General features: G+C 46.7%; 1 protein-coding gene across 50 annotated transcripts in view; it reads left to right on the forward strand.

Moving 5' to 3' along the window:
* The first annotated feature begins 17,301 nt into the window (after positions 1–17,301).
* LOC127597729 (uncharacterized) overlaps positions 17,302–27,677 on the forward strand; it is a 52,253-nt gene continuing 41,877 nt past the window's right edge. For 47 of the 50 annotated variants that reach the window (XM_052061085.1, XM_052061049.1, XM_052061068.1 and 44 more), the window contains exon 1: positions 17,312–17,586. In XM_052061085.1, coding sequence (XP_051917045.1) covers positions 17,335–17,586 — 252 coding nt within the window. In that variant the 5' untranslated portion in view covers positions 17,312–17,334. Of the gene's footprint in view, positions 17,587–27,677 lie in introns of all 50 variants that reach the window. The other 3 variants (XM_052061038.1, XM_052061032.1, XM_052061037.1) reach the window with 3 other exon arrangements.

A 27,677-nucleotide genomic window follows, 5' to 3' on the forward strand; every position in this document is an offset into this window, starting at 1 on the left:
CAAGCTGGAAACATGTTTATTTTTTTTTTCAATAAGTCAAGCAACAAGGAGCTGTGTGGTGTCTTTGATGAAGGGTATTGTAGCTTTGCAAAGATAACAAACCAGTTTGTCTCCTCTGAATCAGTCAGTTGCTTATGTTGCCTTGCAGCTGCAAATGAAAGAGGCAACTTGTTCTATACGCCCATCAGTGTCACGTCGCGTGCTCGCCGGCAGGTGGCGGGTTTTTCCCTCCGCCTGTTCGGTACACCTGTTCGCAATCTCGGACTGATTGCCCTTCTATATTAAGAGACTCCGGCAGTCCTCTCACTGCCGGAGAATTCCTTACCGTGCCATTGCTCTCTATCGCTAATCTCGTCGTTTGACTATTTCTCGCTGCCCTATTGCCTTACGGCCACTACCTTCGTGTATTTCGCGTTGTGACCAAATTGTTATCGCTACGGTTCTCCTATTTTCGGTAATTCCTCGCCCTTTATTGTTTCGCGAGCGTTTTCGGTTGTCTTCCTTATTTTCCTGGTCCTTATTTGACCAGCGTTTTCTGTTACCGTTTTCCCTGTTCGGGCTCCTTTTGTTCTTTATTAAAACCCTTTTATTTCTTACAAGATCTTTTCGTTGTCTGCTTTTTTCCTGGGATCCACCTCGTTTTTTTTTTTTCTGTTGTGCACGAGGCGATTTCTCATCGCCTCGGGCTCAACGTGACAATCAGAAAGGTCACGCCGTCACTTGATGAGGCTTGAATAGATATTTCCTTTTGTTCTTACGCAAGTTCAAATGCTGGTTTCTTTTAGGCTGGTCTTGCCGTGAGACATTTGTTCTTCATACTTGCATGGTTTAATTAATCAATTAGCAGAGTTGACATTTGTCCCTCATACTGACAGAATGTAATTGACCGGTGTCAAACTAAAGGTCCGTGGGCCAGATATAAGACTGCCACATCACTTTATGTGCCGCTTCAGTTTAAACCAGGGGTGTCTAAACTTTTTGCCAAGGCGGCCAGATTTTATGTGGTAAAATGTCGGGGGTCTGACCTTGGCTGACATTCTTTACACGGAACAACAATATTGTTAAACAAATTTTAGTAAGCCAGTCTGTATTTCACATTTCTATTTTTTATTTTAATTTCAACAATATTAAGAATTTATTTTGGTTCATTTGAAAGAGGTATATCACATGCAACTGAATATTCACTTGACTTTTTCTTAAACAGAAGTCTCCTGAATGCAAATTGCAGCGTTTGAAACATAAAATGTATCACCATGACTTTTCAATACTCACAATACATTTGACTCGAACAACGGGGAAATGAACAAGCAATACACATATTCACAACTGCAGGGATCATTTGAAATATGACATATCAGTCAATATAAATGTTGATTGAACTTTTAAAATTTTACTCTGGAATGAAACTTAGGACTGATGTAGATCTTAACAAACATTTATTCAGACTTATTGCCAGATGACAAATGACTTGTTTGTCTTCATGTGACGGGTGATATTGAGATCTGGATTGCAGCACAAAGGGCAGGTCTGGCTCAAAAGCAGTGGTATTGATGCGCAAAATGTCTCGCAGGTGATGGTCCGTTAGCCGTGTCCTCACACAGCTTTTATTTATGTTCATTACCAAGAATGTCCTCTCACACAAATATGTCGACCCAAACAAGCTCAGCATTTTCTAAGCAAATGCTCGAATCTCTTGGAACCTGTCCTTATTCAGCTGTTGGTAAAAGTTGGCGAGAGAAAGTTGCTGGTGCCGACTGCGGCTCTCAGCATCACACTGCAACTCAATGAGTTCCAGCTGCAAGTGGAACTCCGGCGAAAAAAATCGAACTCTTTTCCTCGGTCTCCCAATTGTCGTTTGATGTCCGCTAAGAGTTCTTCAATCCTGCGTGCCACAGTGTTACGTGCCAGGCAGACTTTGGCAAACTCTTGCTGCTTCTCAGGGTATATTTTCTTCACCATCGTCATCATGCAGTCTTTGATGAATTCCCCTTCGTTGAAAGGTTTGGAAGGTTTTGCGATCAGCGGTACTACCACGTAACTCGCCCCTGTTCCCGTTTGACTCGCCTCTATGGCGTTCTTCAAGCTTCAGACGAGCTTCAAACTGCTTCAATTTCTCTGTGCGTTCCCTTGCCTGTAATCATGTCGTACATGTCAGCGTGTCTTGTTTGGTAATGTCGCTTGACATGATAATCTTTAAAAACAGCCACTGTCTCTTGGCAAATGAGGCAGACACAGTTGTTGCGTATTTCAGTGAAGAAATAGTCCAATTTCCATCCATCCTTGAATCGTCGTCCCTCGCAGTCAGATTTCCTTTTTCTGTTGATTGGCGCCATTTTAGTAAACTGTGAGGTTAGTATGTGCACGGAGTGATGTCTCGTAGACTCGTGAGTGATGTCTCGTAGAGTGCTACTGCTCTCTAGTGTCTAAATGCTATTACTCATTTAATGAATGCTATTACTCATTTAGCCATTAGAGGGAAGCAGCACTCTATGAAACATCACTCACCCGTCTACGAGACCTCACTCCGTGCAACACGTGTCCCATTGTGCCCAACCTGCGGGCCAGACGGCACTGATTTTATGACAGAGACCGTGGGACGAATGGAATTCGACCGCGGGCCGGACTTTGGATATGATTGGTTTAAACATTTTGAGATATTGCAAGAATTTTTCTGTCACCAATTCCAATTGTAAAATAAATATTTTTATATGTGAACAAACTGCTGGCCTCTAATTTAAAAATATTATGTTTTCTCATTAATTATTGTGCATATTGTTGGCATTGACACCTCATGAGTTACAGTTTGGTAAATAGGTTTTAGAAAATCTATACTAGGGGCGGCCCGGTAGCCCAGTGGTTAGCACGTCGGCTTCACAGTGCAGAGGTACCGGGTTCGATACCAGCTCCGGCCTCCCTGTGTGGAGTTTGCATGTTCTCCCCGGGCCTGCGTGGGTTTTCTCCGGGTGCTCCGGTTTCCTCCCACATTCCAAAAATATGCGTGGCAGGCTGATTGAACACTCTAAATTGTCCCTAGGTGTGAGTGTGAGCGTGGATGGTTGTTCGTCTATGTGTGCCCTGCGACTGGCTGGCAACCGATTCAGGGTGTACCCCGCCTACTGCCCGGAGACGGCTGGGATGGGCTCCAGCACCCCCCGCGACCCTAGTGAGGATCAAGCGGTACGGAAGATGAATGAATGAATGAATGAAAATCTATACTATTCGTCATTCTTCACATGTGGGTGTTATTTGTGCAAATTCTTCACCAATCTCAAGTGCTGAAAATGGTTGCTGTCTTTGAGGATGCAATGTTGATGGTTGAACAAACATGCCATTTGTGAGGTGACGAATAAGTTTACCTAACTGAAACTGTTTGTACGAATGGTTGTATGCAAAGTCATCAGACAGCAAAGATTGGGTTGAGTATTTTACAGATAAACAAGGACCAGTGAATTTGCCACTATAAGCTAAGGGAGGGCCATGCAATGGAGTTGAGAGTGGAGGCTGTTCAAGGGAACACCGGTGACTGAGCGGATGGCGGCATGGAATAATACAATAGTTGGGCTCAAGATCACACTACAACTGGAATTTTTGACCCCAGACCAAGACTTTTGGATGTTCAAACCCAGTCAAGACCAAGAGCCAGGCAAGACAGCACTGTGACAAGACCAAGATGTGACATTGATTTGAAAAAAATATCAAGGTTGAACAGGTAAAGAGCATTCTCACCTTAATTTTAATTTAGGCCTGAGTAGTAACTGCTGTAAGGTCCGTATTGTTTTTGTCAAAATGATTCTTCTTTTTTTTCTACTTCTTCTTCTTCTTATTTGTATTATCAACCAATGCACTGTTTGACTGTTGAGCATGTTCGCTTCAGTGGAGAGTTGTGAGTTTTGATTCCAGGCCCTGGCCTACCTTTGTGGAGTTTACATCTTCTCCGCATGCCTGTATGGGTTTTCTCCAGGTCCCCTTGTTTCCTCCCACATTCCAAAAAAACACACGGAAGGTTAGTCAAACACTCTAAATTGTTCCTCGTGTGATTGTGAGTGCAAATGGTTTGTCTTGATGTGTACTGCTGGTTCAGGGTGTACCCCACCAACTGGCCAAAGACAGTGTCAGGTCTGGCAGGCAACCAGACCCCAAAGACAAACATGAAAACACAAGAGAGACGAGGAGTAAAGCACAGTTGTCTTTTAACTTGTGAGAGTTAATGAGTGGAATCCCTTACAATCTCCGAACAGTTCTGAAAACACTTCACTGGTCTCCCCACTTTTATTGGCCGAGGGAGTGTCTGAATACACAAACTTCTCAAGGGGTGGGGAAACACACAATGTACTCCTAGATAATTGGAGGAATCATGTTGAGGGTTGGTTTGTGATAGCAGCTGTGCATGTGTCATGGGAGCGCCCTCCTGAGGCTGGTATCTTATCTTCAAGGCTGAGAAGAGAAAGAAGCTGGTCTCGTCAGGATGACATACTACTTTGATTGCACACCCTGTCCGTGAATGAAGTCCTTGCAGGGTCACACTAGTAATTTGATTATACATCAGTGGTGGGAAATTCCAGTCATGGAGGGCCACTATCTTTTTTACATTGTCTGATAGACCACAGCATTGATTTGTCTGGAGAAGTATAAACTATGGTTTTTCGATATGTCAAAAACAAGGCGGGGAAAAGGAAGTACACTATACGCATGCGCATGTTTTATTTCCGTATTGCAAGGCCACATAAACTACCATGTGAATGCAAAAGGGAGTTGCACTGGGGTGAACACGCTTCTCTTTATGAAGCAGCTTCATATGTGTGAACACTCCACAAAATTTACACCGGTGTAAGATATATCGCAACAAAATACATCGGTGCAGCACTGATGCAAACGTGTGTCACGTGAACAGCTCTTAAGACCACAGCCAAGTGAGGCTCAGGGCTTCCTCCTTTTATTCATCCTGTTTACTGAGTCACTCCCCTGAATGCTTCCGACAGGTTGGTTTCTTCACTAGGTTGAGACAACTAAATTGGGGAAAAGTGATAATGAAAAAGACAACCCAAAAGAAGCTAATGCTGGATGCTTGCTTGGCTCACTCAAATTCGGTAACGAAATGCGAATGCGAACGGAGCTGCGTAAGTTTCAAGAAAAATCTAGAAGTGACATTCTCGTCTCAATTGCGCATGGGGGACTTGAGTCAGAGAAATTAAGAGGAGAATTGACATACTGGAAGAGAGACTGACCACAACGGAAAACTGAGTGAGTTTCACAGAAGACAAAGGAATGCAACATAAAAGATTGCAGGCTTACCTTGCTGAGAAAGGAAGCTATTGTACCAGCGAAACAAGACGAGTTGGAAAATAGAATCCACAAAAAGATCATTACCTGTACAGAATTGAACAGAGCTGAAAAGGAAAAGAGATCATATCGTTCATGACTGACTTATTCAATTCGTCTCTGGCAGGGGTGTCAAACATTGTTGTTGCTGTTGTTGTTGTTGCATGTCAAACAGCAAGGAGGTTTGATTAGGCCCGCAGGATAATTTAAAAATGAATACATGCATAAAAGACACGGAATGATTTTATTTTTAATAGGATGCAATTCAAGGAGTATCCGTTAGGGGGGCACATTGTTGTGATCAGAGTAAAAGACAACATTGTTTTGATCACAGAAGAAGACAACAGCCACCTCAGTCTGTCCCTGAGACAGACCCAACACAGCAAACCCGATCAAGGACGTGAATACTTTATTCTTAACAACATTTAATAGCACTCTCCTTAGTTTGAAAGGTGTAGGCAGAGTTACATTTCGATTTTATATGCACGTGAAAATGGTTTCACAATTGCTTTCTTATGAATCTCGTTTAATCTTAAAGTGCATTACTATATTTTTCAATACCAATTACTTGTTAAAGTTTTGTGCCTTTGTACAATCGTTGGGATCCATTGCAATGCATATGTCACGGTTATGTTTCAGTCTGGCCAGCAGGTGGCATCGGCGGACTTTTGGTGCACACCTGCTGCCAATCTATGATTAGTCTCAGTCTGTATTTAAGGAGCCCTCTGACATGCACAGATCGCTGGAGTATTGTATTTCGCCTTGCTACTTCCTTGCTCATTGACTGCTATTGCTACAGACCTCGTCGTGTTTCGCTTTTTGAACTCTCGGTGCTCATTATTTTGTAAGTATGGTTCTTTGTTTGTGATTTGGCTCTCGCTTGCGTGTAGTGGTTACATTGTTTTTTGTTTTCCTTCGCGATTCTTATTTTTCCCCCTTGCCTTTTGTGCAAGCGCTTTTTGTTATTTGTTTTTTGTGCCCTCTGGTCCTTGTTTTGACCAGCACTTTATGTTACTACTTTGTCGGTGCGAATTTTTGTAGATTAAACCCTTTTGCTACGGAGACCTTGTTTGGTGTCTGCATTTCGGGGATCCACGTCCTTATTTTTTTGTTGTGCACAAAGCAATTATCCTATCGCTTCGCGCACAACGTGACAGAATACTCCAGCCAACATGGATCCCGCAGACCTCAACAAGATTATGACCGCCTTGACCAGCCAAGGACAACTGGTGGGTCAGCAGGAACAAGCGCTCGCGGAACTCCGGGGCACGGTCTCCCTGCTGGCCCATCGACTCGAAATTTTGGGTTCACCGGTGGAGCGGGAACCCGATATCCCACACCCACCGCGTTATGGTGGAGAACTTGGGCCCGGTGAACAATTTCTTCACCAATGCTCGTTGGTATTCGACCAACAACCTTACAGCTATGCCAAGGATAAAACCAAGGTGGCGTTCATAATGAGTCTATTGACTGGTCAGGCGGCGTCATGGGCGTTGGACGTGAGCAATGCTAAACCCGGCCTTCGGTCTTCCTTCCCTGATTTTGTGGCAGAGTTTCGACGGGTCTTCCACCATCCAGTGATGGGAAGAGAGGCCGAAGGTCGGTTACTAGAGTGTCGGCAAGGAAAGCAATCAGTGGCCGAATACTCTATTTCGTTTCGCATTTTGGCAGCCCGTAGCGGTTACGGGGACCGCGTGCTGTGTGGTTTGTTTCGCCGCGGGTGAAGTGTTGCTTTAAAGGATGAACTGGCTACCCGCGATGATAGCACCAACCTGGAGGAGCTCATCAGTCTGGCCCTCGTCATGGACAACCGCTTGCGGGAGCGTGAGAGGGAACGCATGCACGAACAAGGAACTACCCGTTTTCAACCCCGACGTGCGGGTAGTCGGCCGGCTGAACACGAGTCCAGGCGACCATCCGGACCCGAGCGTCATTCGAGTTCCAGCCCAGCCGACGCAGAGGAAGAGCCCCTGCAGCTGGTAGGAGGACGTGTGGGTCTCGAGGAGTCCAGGGCAGGACGTCCCAAGAGACTCGAGTTGGACGGTACTCTTTATGGTCTATCACTGACTCTTCCGGTTCGGGCATTGGTGGATTCGGGGGCGGACGACTGTTTCATGGACACAGAAATAGCTAACAAACTGGGTTGTCCGGTAGAGGAGTTAAATGAGGTCAAGAGGGTTCACGATCTTGATGGGCGACTCCTGGCGGAAATTAAACAGATCACAGGGCCTATAATGTTGAGGTCATCGGGCAATCATGTCGAACATCGGAGGTTTTTTCTGATGCGGTCCCGATCTGTACCATTAATCCTGGGGTTACCCTGGCTAAGAACCCATAATCCAGTCATCTCATGGGAACGCCCCGCAATTGAGAATTGGAGTCCGTTTTGCTATGCTCACTGTTTGCAGTCTGCGGCGGGGGGTAGAGGGCTTCCTCGTAACGACCCGCCGGAATCTATTTGTTTAGATAAAGTCCCGAGCATCTATCATGATTTGCGACAAGTGTTTAGTAAGGACCGTGCTCAGTCTTTGCCGCCTCACCGGCCGTACGATTTGTGCCATCGACTTACTCGCTAATACCCCCCTTCCAGGTTCTCATTTGTATCAAGTTTCCCACAAGGAACAAGAAGCATTGAGGGAGTACATTGACGCCTCCCTCGCCGCTGGCCTTATTAGACCATCTAGATCTCCTTTGGGGGCTGGATTCTTTTTCATAGAAAAGAAAGACAAGTCATTACGTCCGTGTGTAGACTATCGGGGACTTAATGAAATCACCATAAAGAATAAATATCCACTTCCGCTATTAGATTCCGCGTTTGCCCCTCTCCAATCTGCAACCATCTTCACAAAACTTGATCTACGTAGTGCCTATCATTTAGTCCGCATACGAGAGGGGGATGAATGGAAAACTGCATTCAAGACCCCACTGGGACATTTTGAGTATTTGGTCATGCCTTTCGGGTTGACCAACGCACCCGCAGTCTTTCAGAGTCTTATTAATGACGTTTTGAGAGATTTACTGAACGTGTTTTGCTTTGTTTATCTGGATGACATATTGATTTTTTCTCGTACGCTTAAAGAGCACCAACACAACGTCCGGCTAGTCTTGCAGCGTCTCTTGGAGAATCGACTCTTCGTTAAAGCAGAGAAATGTGAGTTTCATGTGGAGTCAGTTTCGTTTCTTGGTTTTGTCATAGAGAAGGGTCAGCTGAGAGCGGATTCCGCCAAGACTAAGGCGGTGGTAGAGTGGCCTACACCCACCACGAGGAAACAGCGACAACGTTTCTTGGGTTTCGCCAATTTTTACCGACGATTCATCAGGAACTATAGCCAGAGAGCCCTTCCGTTAACCCGGTTGACATCAGTCAAGGTCCCCTTTAGGTGGGACTCGGATGCCGACAATGCGTTTAGCGAATTAAAGAAGGCTTTCACTAACCCCCCTGTTTTGCAACATCCTAACCCCAAAGTTCCTTTTGTGGTAGAGGTGGACGCTTCCGAGACTGGAGTGGGGGCGGTATTGTCGCAGCGTTCCCCAGTCGACGAGAGACTCCACCCTTGCGCCTTCTTCTCTCGTCGTCTCAGTCCCGCGGAGACCAACTATGATGTGGGAAATAGTGAATTACTGGCCGTCGTTTCAGCTCTACAAGAGTGGAGGCACTGGCTCGAGGGGACTAAGGAACCCTTCACTGTGTACACCGACCACAAGAACCTCGCATACATTCGCTCTGCCAAGAGACTGAACTCACGTCAAGCCCGGTGGGCCCTACTACTTACGCGCTACAACTTTACACTCACCTATTGTCCAGGGTCCAAGAACATAAGACCAGATGCCCTGTCGCGTATCCATGACCCCGCTGAGAGGAGCAGCGAACCAGGGAGCATTCTACCGGACCACTGCATCCTGGGGGCGCGGAGGTGGGAGATTGAGCGTAAGGTCCAAGAGGCCCAAGACGGAACCCAAGCCCCGGCTGGCTGTCCTGCTGGTAAACTCTTTTTACCCCCACCTCTGCGTTCAGAGGTGTTGCAGTGGGGGCACTCGTCAAAGGTGGCTTGCCATCCTGGGATGAATCGGACCTGGCATCTTGTCTCCCAGCGGTTTTGGTGGCCGTAGCTGCGGAAGGACGTTCTGGATTTCGTCAAGGCCTGCTCCACCTGTGCCTGTAGTAAGGCCTCTCACCAGCAGCCGGCAGGGTTGCTTCAACCCCTTCCCGTTCCACCTCGACCCTGGTCTCACTTCTCCATGGACTTTGTCACCGGCCTCCCTCCTTCCCGGGGAAAGTCCGTTATTCTTAGCATTGTGGACCGCTTCTCATTCTCAAATTGCTCATTTTGTTCCCTTGTCAAAGTTACCGTCTGCCTTGGAGACCGCTGACCTCCTCGCTCGCCATGTCTTCCGGCTCCATGGGATTCCCGTGGACATTGTGTCGGACCGGGGACCCCAATTTGTCTCCAGGGTGTGGAAGCGGTTCTGTCTAGCCCTGGGAGCCACGGCAAGTCTCTCGTCAGGCTACCACCCGCAGTCCAACGGACAGACTGAGCGCATGAACCAGGACCTGGAGGCGGCTCTGCGTTGCGTGTGTCTCCATCGTCCCTCATCATGGTCTGTTCACCTGCCCTGGGTGGAATATGCCCATAACACTCTCGTCTCGTCAGCCACAGGGCGGTCTCCTTTCATGTCTGCCTATGGCTATCAGCCGCCGCTTTTTCCATCACAAGAAGGGCAGGTGGAAGTCCCGTCTGTGCGGCATCATCTGAGACGGGCTCATCGTATGTGGAAAGAGACCAGGGCCACGTTGTCTCGCACCGCCACCAGGAACCGGATGATCGCAGATCGTCGTCGTCGCCCGGCGCCGGCCTATCAGGTGGGCCAGGAAGTGTGGCTGTCGACGAGGGATCTGCGTCTGGCCGGCACTTCGAGCAAGTTGGGGCCCCGCTTCACGGGACCGTTCGTGGTGGACTCGATCATCAGCCCCGTCTCCGTCAAGCTCCGGTTGCCGCCCACCATGAAGGTCCACCCAGTCTTCCACGTCTCCCTGCTTAAGCCGGTGGCCACCAGTCCCTTGGCTCCGCCTCCCACCTCGCCTCCTCCACGGATTATCGATGGTGACCCGGTGTACACGGTGCGGGAAATTTTGGACTCTCGGCGCAGGGGTAAGGGGTTCCAGTACCTGGTCGACTGGGAGGGCTACGGCCCGGAGGATCGGCAATGGGTCCCCCGCTCCTGGATCTTGGACCCGTCCCTTCTCCGCGCTTTCCACGCTGCGCACCCATCGAAGCCAGGTAGTCCGCCAGGAGGCGTCCGTTGAGGGGGGGGGTACTGTCACGGTTATGTTTCAGTCTGGCCAGCAGGTGGCATCGGCGGATTTTTGGTGCACACCTGCTGCCAATCTATAATTAGTCTCAGTCTGTATTTAAGGAGACCTCTGAAACGCACAGATCGCTGGAGTATTGTGTTTCGCCTTGCTACTTCCTTGCTCATTGACTGCTATTGCTACAGACCTCGTCGTGTTTCGCTTTTTGAACTCTCGGTGCTCATTATTTTGTAAGTATGGTTATTTGTTTGTGATTTGGCTCTCGCTTGCGTGTAGTGGTTACATTGTTTTTTGTTTGCCTTCGCGATAATTTTTCCCCCTTGCCTTTTGTGCAAGCGCTTTTTGTTATTCGTTCTTTGTGCCCTCTGGTCCTCGTTTTGACCAGCACTTTATGTTACTACTTTGTCGGTGCAAATTTTTGTAGATTAAACCCTTTTGCTACGGAGACCTTGTTTGGTGTCTGCATTTCGGGGATCCACGTCCTTATTTTTTTGTTGTGCACGAAGCAATTATCGCTCCGCGATACTTCGCGCACAACGTGACAGAATATATGTGAATGATAAAAGTAAATTGCACATTTGTCGAAGGAAATCTAAAGAGCTTCATGAAATGGTTTGTAAAAGATCTGTTTATTCAATTTCAAAATATTCCTAATGTTCTTGTGCTTCTTTCGACCAAAAAAAAAAGCAATTACTTGTTTCCTTTGTTGTGGAGCTACAAACATGTGACACCAATGAGCCAAACACGAGTGACCTAATTACAGGGATCTACCCAGACCATTTTATATCCAGTGCAACGTCAGCATGGATTTCGAACACCACTCCCATCGATGCATTTGATTAAGAAAAGAAAATCTACATTAATTATTAAATATTTAATTATTAATCTACATTCTCTGCCAAACAATCTGGATGAACTTCTTCTGATCAAAAGGATCCAACAAAACATGTGCACTGTCTGCCGTGCTCTGCTTCTGCGAAACTTGCCTCAGGGAGACACCACCCCTGTTTTCCTATTCGAAGGCGAGGCGCAATGTGGCTGCATCTGACTCACAAGGCCATGAATTTAACAAAGTAAAAAAGTCACTTCAATCTTTATTTTTCTTCCTCATCTTTGTTCTCTTCTCCAACCTGTGTTTCTAAAGGAACAATTAAGGAACTCAGTCAACTTTGCAGATCCTGTCCTCATCGAGAATTTTTTTTTTGTGTCCACATGAGCTCATCTTTTATGAGACACAAATATATACGTACAGGCTTTGCACACCGTAAAAGTTTACGTCAGTGTCCTCTCCCCCGAATCGTAATCTTAACGCACTTTTTGGTCCAGTGACATCAACCAGAGTGGTGAGACACAGACGAATGAAAGGGATGGCTTTCTGTATATAACTGGGGCTTCATTCCATCCAATTTTAGCGACCAACACTTCTTGATGGCACTCGCGCTTGTAAGTGAACGCACCTGCTCCACACACACTTTTCCGAAGTACCACTGCTTTCTCTTCGTGTCTTCCCCTGCCAATCTTGACGTCCCACATGCTGGACACCGTGTAGTCTGCCACTTATATTTATGAAATTATTTATTATTAATTTAATTAAAAATAATTTATTTTTTATCTTTGTCACAAAGCATCAGTGAAATAAAACATGCTATTTGTCACCATGTAAAAGAATTACAGACAGAAGATGATCCAAGATGGCCGCTTGTGCGCCAGTGTGTTCGGCGACGCTCCTGCCATTTCGGGTTTTTTTTTTACTTTTCGCAATGCTTGTTACCTCCCTAACAGCGTCTCGGTTGGTTTATGATCGCCGATCGTTGTTATTGATTCAACAACACGTCGGAGATTCGGCCGCGTTTTGGCAGGACGGTGGTGGAAAGACGCTACCTCCGTTCTTGGCTAACCTGCCGGCTGATCTCTTCCGCGTTCGCTCGCTCCCTTCACGAAAGCGCCGCCGCCGCCGCGGCAAACGCAGTGGTCAGCTCGTGAAACTGAAACGGGATCTGAGACACACTTCGATCGCTCCGGCGTGGTGTGCCCTCGACCCCGTCGCCTCGTGCTTGCTAACAGTCGTTGGCTCTCCCATCGTGCCACGGCATTTCTACCCTGCGCGCATTTCTCGGGGAGGAATTCAGCGAAACCTTTTGAGGGAATTCCCCCGGGCTCGGCGATTGACAGAGGGAAGCCCTCCCATTGCTACTTCCACAAGGATCGCGTTGTTAAACGCCCGGTCGCTGACGAACAAGACCCATATTCTGAGGGAGTATTTTCTTTCCAATGACTTGGATTTTCTGTGTCTGACGGAGACTTGGGCAGGTACCGGTGAGTACAAAGCTTTGATTGAATTGTTACCACCTGACTGTGATTTCCTCGATACCCCGAGGACATCAGGACGTGGTGGAGGTACGGTAAGCATTTTTAAGAACAATTTCAAATGTAAACGGTGCACATTCACCACATCTGCCAACAGCTTTGAAGCAACCTTCTTTGAAGTTGGTCGTGTTTTCCCGGTGCTTTGTGCTGTCATTTACCGTCCTCCTAAATACAACAAAGACTTTTTAAGCGACTTTTCAAGCTTTCTTGCGGAAATCAGGCTGAGATATGATCGTATTCTCCTAATGGGGGATTTTAATATCCATGTATGTTGTCCGGAAAAAACGCTAGCAAAAGACTTCTTAAGACTTATCGACTCTTTTAATTTTGTGCAGTATGTGACCAGCCCGACACACGAACAAGGACATATTTTAGACCTTGTCCTTGCTCATGGTATAACGGTGTCAAATCTGGAAGTCCTTGAAAATGGAATTTCTGATCACATGGCAGTTTTATTTGACGTAGTCTTATCGCATGCTGCTGTGAAATCTGGCGCTCCTAGTTGTAAACGCCGAATTTTTAACCCTCACACTGCTAGTCGTTTCTCTGATGCCTTTAATAACCTTTGCGTACCCTCGTCTAACACAGAGGAACTCACCTCTTGGTTCGACTCGTCATGCCGGGCCATCCTGGATTTGGTGGCTCCTTCAAAAATTGTGCTGCCAAAGCCTAAACCCGAGCCATGGTTTAACGACATTACCCGCGCAGCTAGGCAGGAGTGTCGCAAAGCTGAACGCAAGTGGAAAAGAGACAAATTGCATGTCTCTTCTCAAATTTGGAAAGACAGCTGGCGTAACTACCAGCTCACAGTAAAAGAGGCCAAAAGAGAATATCTGTCGGACCTTATTCTAGCCAACCGTCACAACCCTCGTGCACTATTTAAAACGATAGATTCTGTACTCAAACCCCCTCTGCCTACTTGCTCGGATTCTTCAGCCGAGATGTGCAACAGATTCCTTCAGTTCTTTATTGATAAGGTCTCTACAGCTAGGATTCCGGTCCCAAATACCGCATCTGACCCCTCTGTCCATGTTCCATGTTCAGCTGTCCTAAATTCTTTTGATACTGTGTCCTTGGCGCTTTTGGAGGATATAGTTCGCCAGACGAAGCCATCTGGCTCCCCTTGCGACTCTCTTCCCCCACGCTTCTTTCAGGAGGTTCTCCCGAGTGTTGGTGCATCGGTCTTGGATATCATCAACAGCAGCCTTTCTTCTGGTGTCGTTCCCCAACAGTTTAAACATGCTGTGGTCCAACCCTTGATCAAGAAACCTGGTCTTGATCCAGATGAGCTGTCAAGTTACAGACCCATTTCCAAACTGCCTTTCATTTCCAAAATTCTGGAAAAAGTGGTGCACATGCAGTTGAAACTTTTCTTGGATGAACATAACATCTTGGAGGTCTTCCAGTCAGGTTTCAAGACGATGCACAGCACGGAGTCAGCCCTGTTACGCGTTTCTAATGACATCCTCCTGGCAAATGACTCTGGAGACCACGTGTGTCTGGTTTTATTGGACTTAATTGCAGCATTTGATACAGTGGATCACAGTATTCTGCTGACTCGTTTGCAGCACTTGGTGGGCATTGGCGGGAGTGCTCTTGATTGGTTTAGGTCCTATCTAGCTGACAGGACCTTTTGTGTCAGCCTTGGCTGCTCTGAATCACGCACTGCTCCCCTGTCATGTGGTGTTCCACAGGGCTCAATTCTGGGGCCTCTGCTGTTCTCGCTGTATCTGCTCCCATTGGGTTCCATCTTAAGGAAACATGGTATTCCTTTCCACTGCTATGCAGATGACTGCCAGATCTATGTCCCACTGAGCAAGAAAGACACCTTCTCATTAAGGCCACTCCTATCCTGTCTGGAAGAAATCAAAACCTGGATGGCACAAAATTTCTTGAAGTTCAACGAAAAGAAGACAGAGGTGATATTGTTTGGCCCCAGTGGACCTTGTACATTCCATCCTGTAGACTTGGGCCCCCTATCTCCTTATCTGAAATCAACGGTCTCAAACTTGGGACTTAAACTGGACAGTGATTTCAAACTCGATCGGCAAATTGGTGCCGTTGTTAAATCCAGCTTCTTTCACCTTAGACAGCTGGCCAAAATAAAACCTTTCCTCTCACATGAACACTTTGAGACAGTAATTCATGCCTTTGTCACATCCCGGCTCGATTACTGCAACGCCCTGTACTTTGGAGTCAGCCAGTCCTCCATCAAGCGCCTTCAGCTGGTACAGAATGCCGCTGCTCGCCTCTTGACTGGTACTCGTAAGAGGGAGCATATAACTCCTACTTTGGCATCCCTTCACTGGCTCCCCATTCATTTTAGAATTATTTTTAAGATCCTCCTCTTTGTTTTCAAATCTCTGAATAATCTCGCGCCACCTTACCTCTCTGAGCTCATACACCCCTACACCCCTGCCCGGCGCCTCAGGTCTGTGGACCAGTCTTTGCTAGACGTACCAAGAACTAAACTGAGGCTCAGAGGGGATCGAGCCTTTTCTGTTGCTGGTCCATCTCTCTGGAATGACCTCCCACTGAACATTCGGCAAGCCTCCTCGCTGCCCATCTTTAAAGCCCTCCTCAAAACTCACTTGTATTCTTTGGCGTTTGACTCAGCATGACTTAGATTTGCTCTTGATTTTACTGCTTGGTGCTTTCTACCGCCTTATTACTTATTACTTATTACTGATTCGTCTTACTGTTTATTGTATATGTTAAATCGCTCCATGTACAGCACTTTGTATGCAGCGATGGCTGTTTGAAAGTGCTCTATAAATACTGTTGACTTGACTTGACATTTTCATTAATTTATAAAACTCATCTGGATGTCTGGACAGGATATGAACAAGTGGACGAGCTTTTGGTGGTGGCGGTGTTGCAGTCTGGTCAGGTATGTCCAGTTGATAAAGAACTGCCTTGCACTTTGCGAATGGTTGTTTTTCATTCATTCATCTTCCTAACCGCTTGATCCTCACTAGGGTCGTGGGGGGTGCTGGAGCCTATCCCAGCTGTCTCCGGGCAGTAGGCGGGGGACACCCTGATTCGGTTGCCAACCAATCGCAGGGCACACAGAGACGAACAACCATTCGCACTCACACTCACACCTAGGGACAATTTAGAGTGTTCAATCAGCCTGCCATGCATATTTTTGGAATGTGGGAGGAAACCGGAGCACCCGGAGAAAATGGTTGTTTTTCAGTGCTCTCAAAATAAAGTTGAGTTGAGTTTGGTTCGTGGAAGATGTACGTTTTGCTGATAATTGTTAATCAGGCATCAGGGAAAAGCTGTTGGAGACTGGTGTACCTCAAATGGAACGGCCTTTGTATGACAATGGCTGTTTTAAAGTGCTCTGTAAATAAAATTGAATTGAGTTTGGCAAGTGCAAGATGTTCATATGGTTGAAAATTATTATTCATTTTACAAGGCAGAAGGCTGTTGCAATTTGATACCAAACCCAGCATGTATGATTGCGTCTATGAACACAAAGGGCCGAATGTCTGAATCGAGGTCACATTCAAGCAATTAAATTAGGCAGCCAAAAAGACATCTTTATTATTTAAATTGTACACAGGTGGCAAGGATATGAGTCCGATTATTAACATTCGGACTGCATGCTTTTCTTTTCTTTCGGAATAAAAACAACTCTCTTTGGTCTGGGGTGACATGTCCAGCGAGCCCAGGGTGTGGACCGGATGTTGGTCCCACTGCTGGTCCAGGTGGGTGTGTTTCTGACCAGTAACAGGTTGTCTGGGTGAGCAAGGTGTTGCTCCAGGTGTGTCATGATCATCCGGAGTAACTGTGGTTGGCAAGGCATGTCTTGGTGGAGACCGAGACGGTGGTTCAGGTTAGAAAAGGTAATTTTACAGATTGATTTATTTTCATCCGGAGTAAAAGATGATCAAGGCTGGCAGCGTGCTTGTCCAGGTGGGTTGTTTTTATCTGGAAGATTTGATGATGCCAAGGGTTGTTCTGGTGGTGGTGCAGCGCGGACAAGTCATGGGGTATGTTGAGAGTTAAGTGTCCAGATGGGTGTTTTTTTTTTTTTAATCAAGGAACACAGGTGGCTGCACTGGAACCTGCAGTGATGGCTGATATTTATGAATTGTGATTCGAAAGAAAATTTGGATCAGGTGTTGGTGGCAGTGTCTCATGTGGCTGATATGGTGGTGGACCAGGTGGCAAATATGGATATGGACCAGGTGGCCAAGGTCGTGGTAGCCGAGGTTGCCCATGGTTAAAGGGAGGCCAATATGGATAATTTATTGGTGGTCCAGGAGGACCTGGAGGTCCTGGTGGCCCTGGTGCACTAGGTGGTCCTGGTGGTCCAGGTGGTCCAGATGGTCCTGGTGGTCCAGGTGGTCCATGAGGTCCTGGTGGCCCATTTGGTCCAGGTGGTCCTGGTGGCCCATCGGGTCCAGGTGGTCCTGGGGGACCATCTAGTCCAGGTGGTCCGGGTGGCCCATTTGGCCCTGGTGGACCATCTGGTCCAGGTGGTCCTGGGTGGCCATCTAGCCCTGGTGGACCACCTGGCCCAGGTGGTCCTGGTGGACCATCTGCCCCTGGTGGGCCATGTGGTCCGGTTGGTCCTGGTGGACCAGGTGGTCCTCCTCTAAATGGCCTAAAACCTGCATTTGATGGCAGTTGTCTCTTGATTTTCGCAGATAGACTGCTGGTTCCTGTGAAAAAAAGAGTTGACATCTTTGTTCCATTGTGACTTTTCACTTACTCTGTTACTTTTTAGTTGAGGGTTTGATGACTTACCAAACAGCACAAGCGCAACAGTGAGCACCTTGAGAATGCTCATTGTAGCTGATGATGTCCTAAAAAGACAATGAAAAGGGACGGTAAACGTACATCGAAAGAAAGTCCATCTTGTGAACATGATGGGAGAAATGGCTGCTTGGACACACTCAGTTTGGTGAGGCCCAGGTCCCATGTCTTGGATTGAGAAACCTGGACTGCGACTGGGAAGAAGAGTCATGACTCCCTGCCAGCACCAAACATGCACTTCAAAGTCCATGGTCACACAGAATCTCGCCTTGAAAAAGCCTTTGTCTTCACAATCTATTTGTGAACAAAGGTTTGCACTGTAAAACACAGTGGATGTCCAGCATTTTCACGTCCCCTCACTGATTTGGAGATTTGGAGTGTTCCATTAACCTGCCATTAATGTCTTTGCAATGCGAGAGGAAATCGGAGTACCGGGAGAAACCCCACGCAGGCATGCGGAGAACATGCAATCTCCACACAGGAAGGCTGCAGCCAGAATCGAACCTTGCACCTCTGCATTGCTGGGACCATTGGGCCACCCTGATTTAGCTTAAAATACATTCATTCATTCATTCATCTTCCGTACCGCTTGATCCTCACTAGGGTCGCGGGGGGTGCTGGAGCCTATCCCAGCTGTCTCCGGGCAGTAGGCGGGGGACACCCTGAATCGGTTGCCAGCCAATCGCAGGGCACACAGAGACGAACAACCATCCACGCTCACACTCACACCTAGGGACAATTTAGAGTGTTCAATCAGCCTGTCATGCATATTTTTGGAATGTGGGAGGAAACCGGAGCACCCGGAGAAAACCCACGCAGGCCCGGGGAGAACATGCAAACTCCACACAGGGAGGCCGGAGCTGGAATCGAACCCGGTACCTCTGCACTGTGAAGCCGACGTGCTAACCACTGGCCTACCGGGCCGCCCGCTTAAAATACATTAATACATTATATGATCTTTGTGATATTTGTGAAAAAATGCACGACATGGATTCTTACACCAAATATTGGTTCACTTTTCACCCGTTTCGTGCCATCCTGGAATAGTAATTTTTAAACATGAGAGTCCTTTGTGCTGGAATAATAACACAATACAATAAAGTCACATTAGTTGGTCAATTTTTGATTGTTCAAACACTCTTGAAGGATTGACATTTCACGACTTCATTTAGAAATGTGTTATGAAATATGTTGAGAGCACATACATTTGCAGGTATGCACTTTTTGTCCGTGATTAAAACATTTATGTCGTACGTTTGGTTTGGAAGTGTGTGATACAATGAAACCTGAGTTCATATTTCACTTGAGTGTCCAAAGCGCAACATCAAAAATGTCCTACATGAATGTCGTGTTCCGTGAAAACACTTCAGGATGGCGATAGTACTCACCACACACACTCAAGTTTGCTCTTGGAAACCCTCTCAGGCTTGCGTTGTTGTCAGTCCTGGTTCTGTCTCTCTTCTGTCGCCTCACAGTCGTTACCAGAGAGCTTAAATCACTTGTCCAGCCACCATTAAGGTGGAGCCCTTGTTAAGGTGAATTATTTCATTTATTCTCTTTTGTTTTCACACAATTGCAGTCAGTGGTTTCTGTTCAGTGGGTATATCCAAGCGGCATTTCTTTGACATGATGCCAAGCTGTCAGGCATCAGTTAATTGAATCATTTTCAAATTAGTAGAGCACAAAAAGGTCACCACCACTGGAATCTTATGCGCAGGTATGTGGACTCGTTAACATGTCTTCAAACAGCTGGAAACATGTTTATTTTTTTTTCAATAAGTCAAGCAACAAGTAGCTGTGTGGTGTTATTCATGAAAGGCACTGTGGCTTTGCAAAGAGAACTAACCTGTTTGTCTCCTCTGAATCAGTCAGTATCAATTCCGATAACATGGCACATGAGTTGAAATAATAATCATGTGCCATGATGTCAGTTATCAGCCCTTTCTAGTAGAATATGTGGCTGAAAAAAACACAGCTTTTCACTTGTTACATATTTTATTATTTTTCACCCATAATCTTCGTGTGAAAATAAAAATAATAATTAAAATACACAATGAATTTATCACCAGTAGGTGGAGCCACCCTAACACTACAGCAAACAAAATGTACATTTTGGACATAAACCAGAAGTTTGGTTACATTGAGAAATTAGATTATGTCCCATAGAATGAGAGAACTGATAAAATAAAAATTGTGTAAATGATCCCGAGAGGCCTAAAGCAATTTTACGTGACCAGCAGTGCAGTCGTAAAGATCAATGATAGTTATGCAAATAATGTGATAAAGGTACAACAATGACTTTGACACCTGTACTCTGGAGTATAAATCAGACCCCCGGCCAAAATATGAAAAAAAAACAGTGATTTATAATCTGGAAAATATGGTCATCGATCCATCCATCATTCCTTTTTCTACCGCTGATCCGGAGTCGGGTCGCTGGAGCAACTGCTTTATTAGGGAAGCCCAGACTTCCCTCTCCCCAGCCACTTGTTCCAGTTCTTCCCGGGGGAATCCCGAGTCATTCCCAGCCCAATTGGGCGACATAGTCTCTCCAGAGTGCCCTGCGTCGACCCCGGGGCCTCCTGCCCGTGGGACATGCCCGGACCACCTCACCAGCGAGGCATCCAGGTGACATCCTATTCTGATGCGCGAGCCACCTCATTTGGCTCCCCTCGATGGTAACCCCCAAAACACCAAAACAAGCACAAGAGAACCCCACTACTCTGAGCAGAAGCACCCTCAAATTGGGTGTGTGCTACCTTGCCTCAACAAATTAAAACCACTAGCAGAATTCCTTAAAAATTAACAAAACCGTTTTGCTGAAGTTTAACATCACTGGCAAAAAGAAAAAGCAACATACCCTTACAAAGAAATTCAGCCATCCATCGAGCCCAGGGACATCTGATTATTATTATTATTTTTTTTTTTTTTGCAAACAAATTCCAACGCCTTCTCCGGGTTTACAAAGCAAGTAGTCAGGCCATACCACAGGACAAATTTGTCATTAATTCAGGAATGAAGCTCTGTCTTTACCCACGTAAATGCCACCCTGCACTTGGCCACAGCAGAGGTTAAATCGTGGAAAATAACTCACCTTTTGTCATTGAAGGTGCAGGGGCAAGGCCTCCCCAGCCTGGTGTAATATTTATCTGATATTTATGACGGTGTGACAATCGTGAACGACAAAAAAGTCATGACGTTTGAGAAGGCCATAAGTCACCATCTTGGAATCCCTGGCGATCTCTTCCATTTACTCATGCTGAGTTAACCGTTTGCATCCAATCAATTCACAACTCATCCAATTCTCTACAGCAGGGGTGTCAAACAAACTCGGGTCCTGGAGGGTCGCTGTCCTGCATGTTTTCCAAGTCTCCCTGTTGCAACACACCTGATTCAAATGATCAGATCATCTGCAAGCTCTGAGGAAGCCTGACATTGAACCTGTTCATTTTAATAAGGTGTGTTCCAACAGGGAGACTTGGAAAACAAGCAGGACAGCGGCCCTCCAGGACCTGAGTTTGAGACCCCTCCTCTACAGGTTTTGACCCAGATTGATTTGTTACCATTGATTTGTTGAAACCTGGCTCAGTGACCGCCATCCAGATCCCGCGCTACATCTACCCGGCTTCCGCCTTCTCCGAGCCGACCGCGACACGGAGCTATCGGGAAAATCGAAAGGTGGTGGGATTTGCTTCTATATCAACGAAGAATGGTGCACTGATGTCACGAAGCTCGACGCACACTGCAGCCCGGACCTGGAGTCGCTGTCTTTAAACTGCAAGCCATTCTACTCGCCACGTGAGTTCACCTCCTTTTTACTAGTCGGTGTTTACATTGCGCCACAAGCTAACGCTAACACGGCGATACAAACGCTAGCCGAACAAGTAAACAAACTCGAACTAAAATACCCAGAGTCACCCCTGATCATTTTGGGCGATTTTAATAGAGCACATCTTAACCGTGAACTTCCCAGATATAAGCAGCACATAGACTGTTTCACCAGAGAAGGCAACATTCTAGATCACTGCTATACAACAATCAAAAATGCATACCGATCGGTCGCCCGCGCAGCATTGGGTCTTTCTGACCACAATTTAATCCACTTAATACCTACATACAGACAGAAACTCAAATGTGTTAAACCGGTTGTTAAGACTGTGAAAAAATGGACAGATGAAGCAAAGCTAGCTCTACAAGAATGCTTAGACTGCACTGATTGGGGCGTCTTTGAAACTTCAACGGGCACACTGGATGAATACACAGACACTGTAACATCATACATCAGTTTCTGTGAGGACATGTGTGTACCAACGAAGTCGTTCTGCTCCTTCAACAATAACAAGCCATGGTTTACTCCCAAACTCAGGCAACTCAGGAAAGAGAAAGAGGCCGCATTTAGAAGTGGAGATCGGGCACTGTACAAACATGCCCGAAACCAATTGACAAAGGAAATTAACATCGCAAAGAGAAGCTATGCAGAGAGGCTGAAAAACCAGTTCTCTGCTAACGACTCTGCATCTGTATGGAATGGCCTGAAAGCAATCACTAACTATAGAATGCCATCCCCCCAAACAGTGAACAATAAGGGTCTTGCTAATGAACTAAACATGTTTTTCTGCCGATTTGAAAAGGACACCCCCATTTCCCACACACACCCACCTCTACCAGAAACCACTCTACCTAGCCCCCCACCCTCTTTTTCTCCACTACAGATCCACGAACAGGACGTGAGACGGCTCTTCAAGCAGCAAAAGATCAAGAAAGCTCCGGGGCCCGACAAAGTGTCCCCCTCCTGCCTGAAAGTCTGCGCTGACCAGCTGGCTCCGGTCTTCACACAAATCTTCAACAGATCCCTGGAGCTGTGTGAGGTCCCATCCTGCTTCAAACAGTCTACCATCATCCCAGTTCCCAAGAAATCTGCAACATCGGAACTGAACGACTACAGGCCTGTCGCCCTGACGTCTGTGGTCATGAAGTCCTTTGAACGCCTTGTGCTGAATCACCTAAAGAACGTCACTGGACCCCTGCTGGACCCTCTCCAGTTTGCCTACCGGGCAAACAGGTCTGTGGAAGACGCAGTCAACATAGGTCTGCACTACATCCTCGAGCACCTCGACAGCACAGGGACCTACGCAAGGATTCTGTTTGTGGATTTCAGCTCTGCGTTCAACACCATCATCCCAGAACTCCTCACCCCCAAACTACTCCACCTCGGTGTGTCCCCTACGATCTGCCAGTGGATCCTCAGCTTCCTGACGGGACGGACACAACAGGTGAGACTGGGAGCAACAACATCATCAATACGCACTACCAGCACTGGTGCCCCACAGGGATGTGTCCTCTCGCCACTGCTCTTCTCTCTCTACACAAACGATTGCACCTCAACAGATCCAGCTGTCAAACTCATAAAGTTTGCAGACGACACCACGGTCATCGGTCTCATCAAAGACGGCGACGAGTCTGCGTACCGCCAACAAGTGGAGCAGCTGGAGCTTTGGTGCGGCCGACACAACCTCGGGCTGAACACGCTCAAAACTGTAGAGATGATCGTGGACTTCAGGAAACATTCTTCTCCTCAGTTGCCCCTCACACTATCCAACTGCCCTGTGTCAACCGTCGAGACCTTCAAGTTCCTGGGAATCACAGTCTCCCAGGACATGAAGTGGGAAGTCAACACCATCTCCATCCTGAAAAGGGCCCGGCAGCGGATGTACTTCCTGAGGCTGCTGAGGAAGCATGGCCTGCCACAGGAGGTGCTACGACAGTTCTACACTGCAGTCATCGAATCAATCCTGTGTTCTTCCATCACGGTTTGGTTTGGGGGCGCCACAAAAAAGGACAAAATCCGACTTCAACGGACAGTTAGGACGGCAGCAAAAATCGTTGGCACCGCCCTACCCACTCTTGAGGACTTGCACACTGCAAGAATCAAGACAAGGGCACGGAAAATCCTCCTGGATCCCCCGCACCCTGCCCACCACCTTTTTCAGCCACTCCCCTCAGGCAGACGCTACAGATCCATGCGCACCAAATCCAGTAGACACTTAAACAGCTTCTTCCCTCTAGCCATTAACTCCTTAAACAGTCACTGACAGTCACTCTTCTTGCACCACAAAATGGTACTTCAAAACTAGTGGTTACTCTAAAATGGTTCAATGATTTTGTTGTTTACGATGATACTAGTGCAGCGTGTTATACCGGAGACAAATTCCTTGTGTGTTCTACATACTTGGCCAATAAAGATGATTCTGATTCTGATTCTGATTCTGATTAGAAACATCAGACATGCGGTTATGATCGCAGCTGTCTAGGTCATTTTATAATTGGGGCTTTCATATTAAATATTCAGCGATGGTCAAATGTTCTTTTCACTTTAAATAATCTCCAATAAAAACCAACCCAACAACAATGAACTTGAGTGTATATTGATTTTTCTTTTGTATTTTTTGCGATCACATTGTTGAATGGTGTTGAATCACTTGGAACATAATTAAAAGCTTTGAAAACAAATTTTCAAAAATTCATTTTTTACCAGAATTTAGATGTGTTTTAATGAAGGTCAGAAGTGAAAAATATGCTCATTTACTATTGCTTCATATTTTTATTTCTGACGACTTACCAGTCATAAACCTCATTACACATTATTGGACTGTGTTAATTCTCCTCTGCTGTTTTCGATCTTGCATCGCAGGTGCAAATGCAAGACGCATCCTGCCTTGTACACCCATTGCAAAGGTCATGCTGTCATTAGGTGAGGTATTTAATTTATTTTCCTTTTGTTCTCACAAAGGTTTCTATTAGGCTGGTCTTGCTGTGCGACATTTGTTCTTCATACATGAATCAATTACGAGAGTTGACATTTCCCCCTAATACTTACATTCTGTAATTGACAGGTGTCAAACTCAAGGGCCAGGGAGCCAGATTTGGAGTTCAACATCATTTAAAACATTTCATCAACTTCATGTTCACAAGGGAGGGCAGGATGGAGCGGGAGATCAGGCATATTGGTGCAGCATCTTTGTTTCAGTCTGTCGTGGTGAAGAAGGAGCTGACCCAAAAGGTGAAGCTCTTGATTTACCTGTCGATCAACATTCCTACCCTCACCTATGGTCACAAGCTGTGGGTCATGACCGAAAAACCGAGATTCTGCAAACAAGTGTCCGAAATCACTTTCCTCTGCAGGGTGTCCAGGCTCCACCTGAGAGATAAGGTTTCTCAGCAAAGGTCATCCGGGAGGGGCTCAGAGTCGAGCCACTTCTCCTCGTCGAGAGGAGCAAGATGAGGTGGCTCAGGCACCTGATCAGGATGCCTCCGGGACACCTCCCTCGTCAGGTGTTCCGGGCGACCCAGGAGGCCTCAATGATGACCCAGGACGAGCTGGAGAGACTATGTCACCCGCCTGGCCGGAGAATGCCTTGGGATCCCCCGGGAAGAGCTGCAAGAAGTGGCAGAGGAAAGGAGAATTAGGGCTTCCAAAAGCTATTTTCCCAACCCAACTGCAGGTAAGCGGAAGAGAATGGATGGATGGATCTCCTCTGCATCTTTTAACACTGGATACTTCCTTTCCCTCTTTCACCCCTCATTCTCTAAATCATTCCCCAAACATGCCTAATTGGAGTTCTTCCAATTTTACCTGAAAAATCCCTGAAGTTCTTTCTTCCTTCCTTGACAACTTTCCTAAACACCGCTTGCAATTTCATGTACTCCAACAATGTCTAAATAGTAAGCATTCTTTATCAGGCCTTGTAGCCTCTTTCCTTTCCTTCACAACTGTCATGTATTCTTCTGTCCGTTCTTCTCATATGACCTTTGCATCTTGGTTGAGCACACACAGTAGCCCTGAATATCACCTCCCTAATTTCCTCATTGATAACGTCAATATTTGCTTTGTGATCTATGTGCCTACTCTACCTTTCACTCATAAATTTAAACTGATCCCATCTTGCTTTACTGAAAACCCACTCTCTCGACAAACGTATTGAATGTAACTCAATATTGAGCAATGATTATTGCCCATTGATAAGTCGTCCTAAACCTCCCACCCACATTTTCTCTGACCTCCTCCCACGTTAATTGTTTGACATTAAGATAATTCTACGCTGCCCTATGATCTGTGTTATCCCCATCATTGCATTTATCATCCTTGCAATGAATGTAGTAATATGTGACCTGACATCAATCCAAACTTTCTCCTCCTTCAATTGTTCTGTTTTTTTCTTCTGCTGTTCCTCACTTCTGGCTTCACACACTCCCACACTCTGCTGGCTCAAGATACAAACAGCCTCCGCGTCATCCCGTTTTTTTTCCCTGACCTGTTGATCTTGAACCTCCTTCATTACCTCATACCAGCCATATGCCACAGTGATTTCCACCACAATTGCAACATTTCTGTTGTTCCTCATTATTGCATTGGTTATTGTCATAATCCTCCCCACACCTTGCACACCTTCTCCTTCCATGACATGTCATAGGAGTACGTCCAATTCTTTGACATTTAAAACACCTTAATCGCGAGTCATGTACGCCCTTACACTGTATGTCACATAGCCAAGCAACACTTTTCTCTGGGAGCCTCCCCTCAAACATCAGCAAAGCGCTTTTACTGTAAATTCTCTCCACTTCCCTCGTAATTTGCAACCTCCATGCCTGCCTCAACTTTCCACCTTTGATATTTGAACAAATTTCATACATTGTTACTTCCTCCAGTATCCCCCAAATCACCACTTTACTCTATTCACCCCGTACATGTACCGTGCTCACACTCACCACTTGGCACATTCTAATTTCCTTCATCTGACACGCCTTTTCCCTTTGCGCCTCATCCTTACACGCAATCAATAAGTTCCCATCCCTGAACCATCTTGGAAACTTTACATCTCCCAATTTCTTCCTGAAAATTATCGTAAGCCTGATGGCTCTCATCGATAAAACCGCCTTACTGTCCTTACTGTCACTATAATGTCCACTATATACAGGATGAAATTGGAGGACCAGTTAAAGGCCAGCAATGTCACTGGTGTCTGGAGGGGCCTGAAAACCATCTCATGCCATGACAGCCCAAAGACATTGACTGAGAAGGAGAAGGACAACGACTGGGCAGATGGACTGAACCGTTTTTTCAACCAGTCTGTCCCTTCCCCCAACCACCAACTGCAACCACTCTCACTGAGGACTTCTTCTCCTCCCCCTCCTCTGTCACCTGGTTCCTGCCTGTCTGTCACAACAGAGCAGGTGAGGAACCAACTGAGGAAGATGAATGTGAGGATGGCAGCAGGTCCGGACAAGATCAGTTCCCGGCTCCTCAGGACCTGCTCTGACCAGCTGTGTGACATTGTCCAGCACATGTTCAGCCTGAGCCTGAAGCTGGGCAGAGCTCCGCAGCTGTGGAAAACTTCGTGCCTGGTCCCAGTGCCCAAGACCCCCCACCCTAAGGAGCTGAACAGCTACAGACCGGTGGCGCTGACGTCTCACCTGATGAAGACGCTGGAGACACTCGTCCTCGCCCACCTTCGACCGCTGGTGAGTCCGGCACTGGACCCGTTAGAGTTTGCCTATCAGCCTGGCATCGGCGTGGAAGACGCCATTATCTACCTCCTCCACTCAGTGCTGTCACACTTGGAGAAGGCTGGGAGCACTGTGAGAATCATGTTTTTTTATTTTTCCAGTGCCTTCAACACCATCCAGCCCAACGTACTGGGAGGCAAACTGCAGAACGCCGGAGTGGACCACCTTCTCACAGCATGGATCATAGACTACCTCAGAAATCGGCTGCAGTACGTGAGGTTGCAGAGCTGTGAGTCGGACAGGCTTTTTTGCAGCACAGGAGCGCCGCTGGGGACTGTTCTGGCTCCATTCCTGTTCATCCTCTACACCTCGGACTTCAGACACGCCACTCCAAACTGCCACCTTC

This window comes from Hippocampus zosterae, chromosome 3 (assembly GCF_025434085.1).
Source record: "Hippocampus zosterae strain Florida chromosome 3, ASM2543408v3, whole genome shotgun sequence".
In the NCBI taxonomy this organism is placed as follows: Eukaryota; Metazoa; Chordata; class Actinopteri; order Syngnathiformes; family Syngnathidae; genus Hippocampus; species Hippocampus zosterae.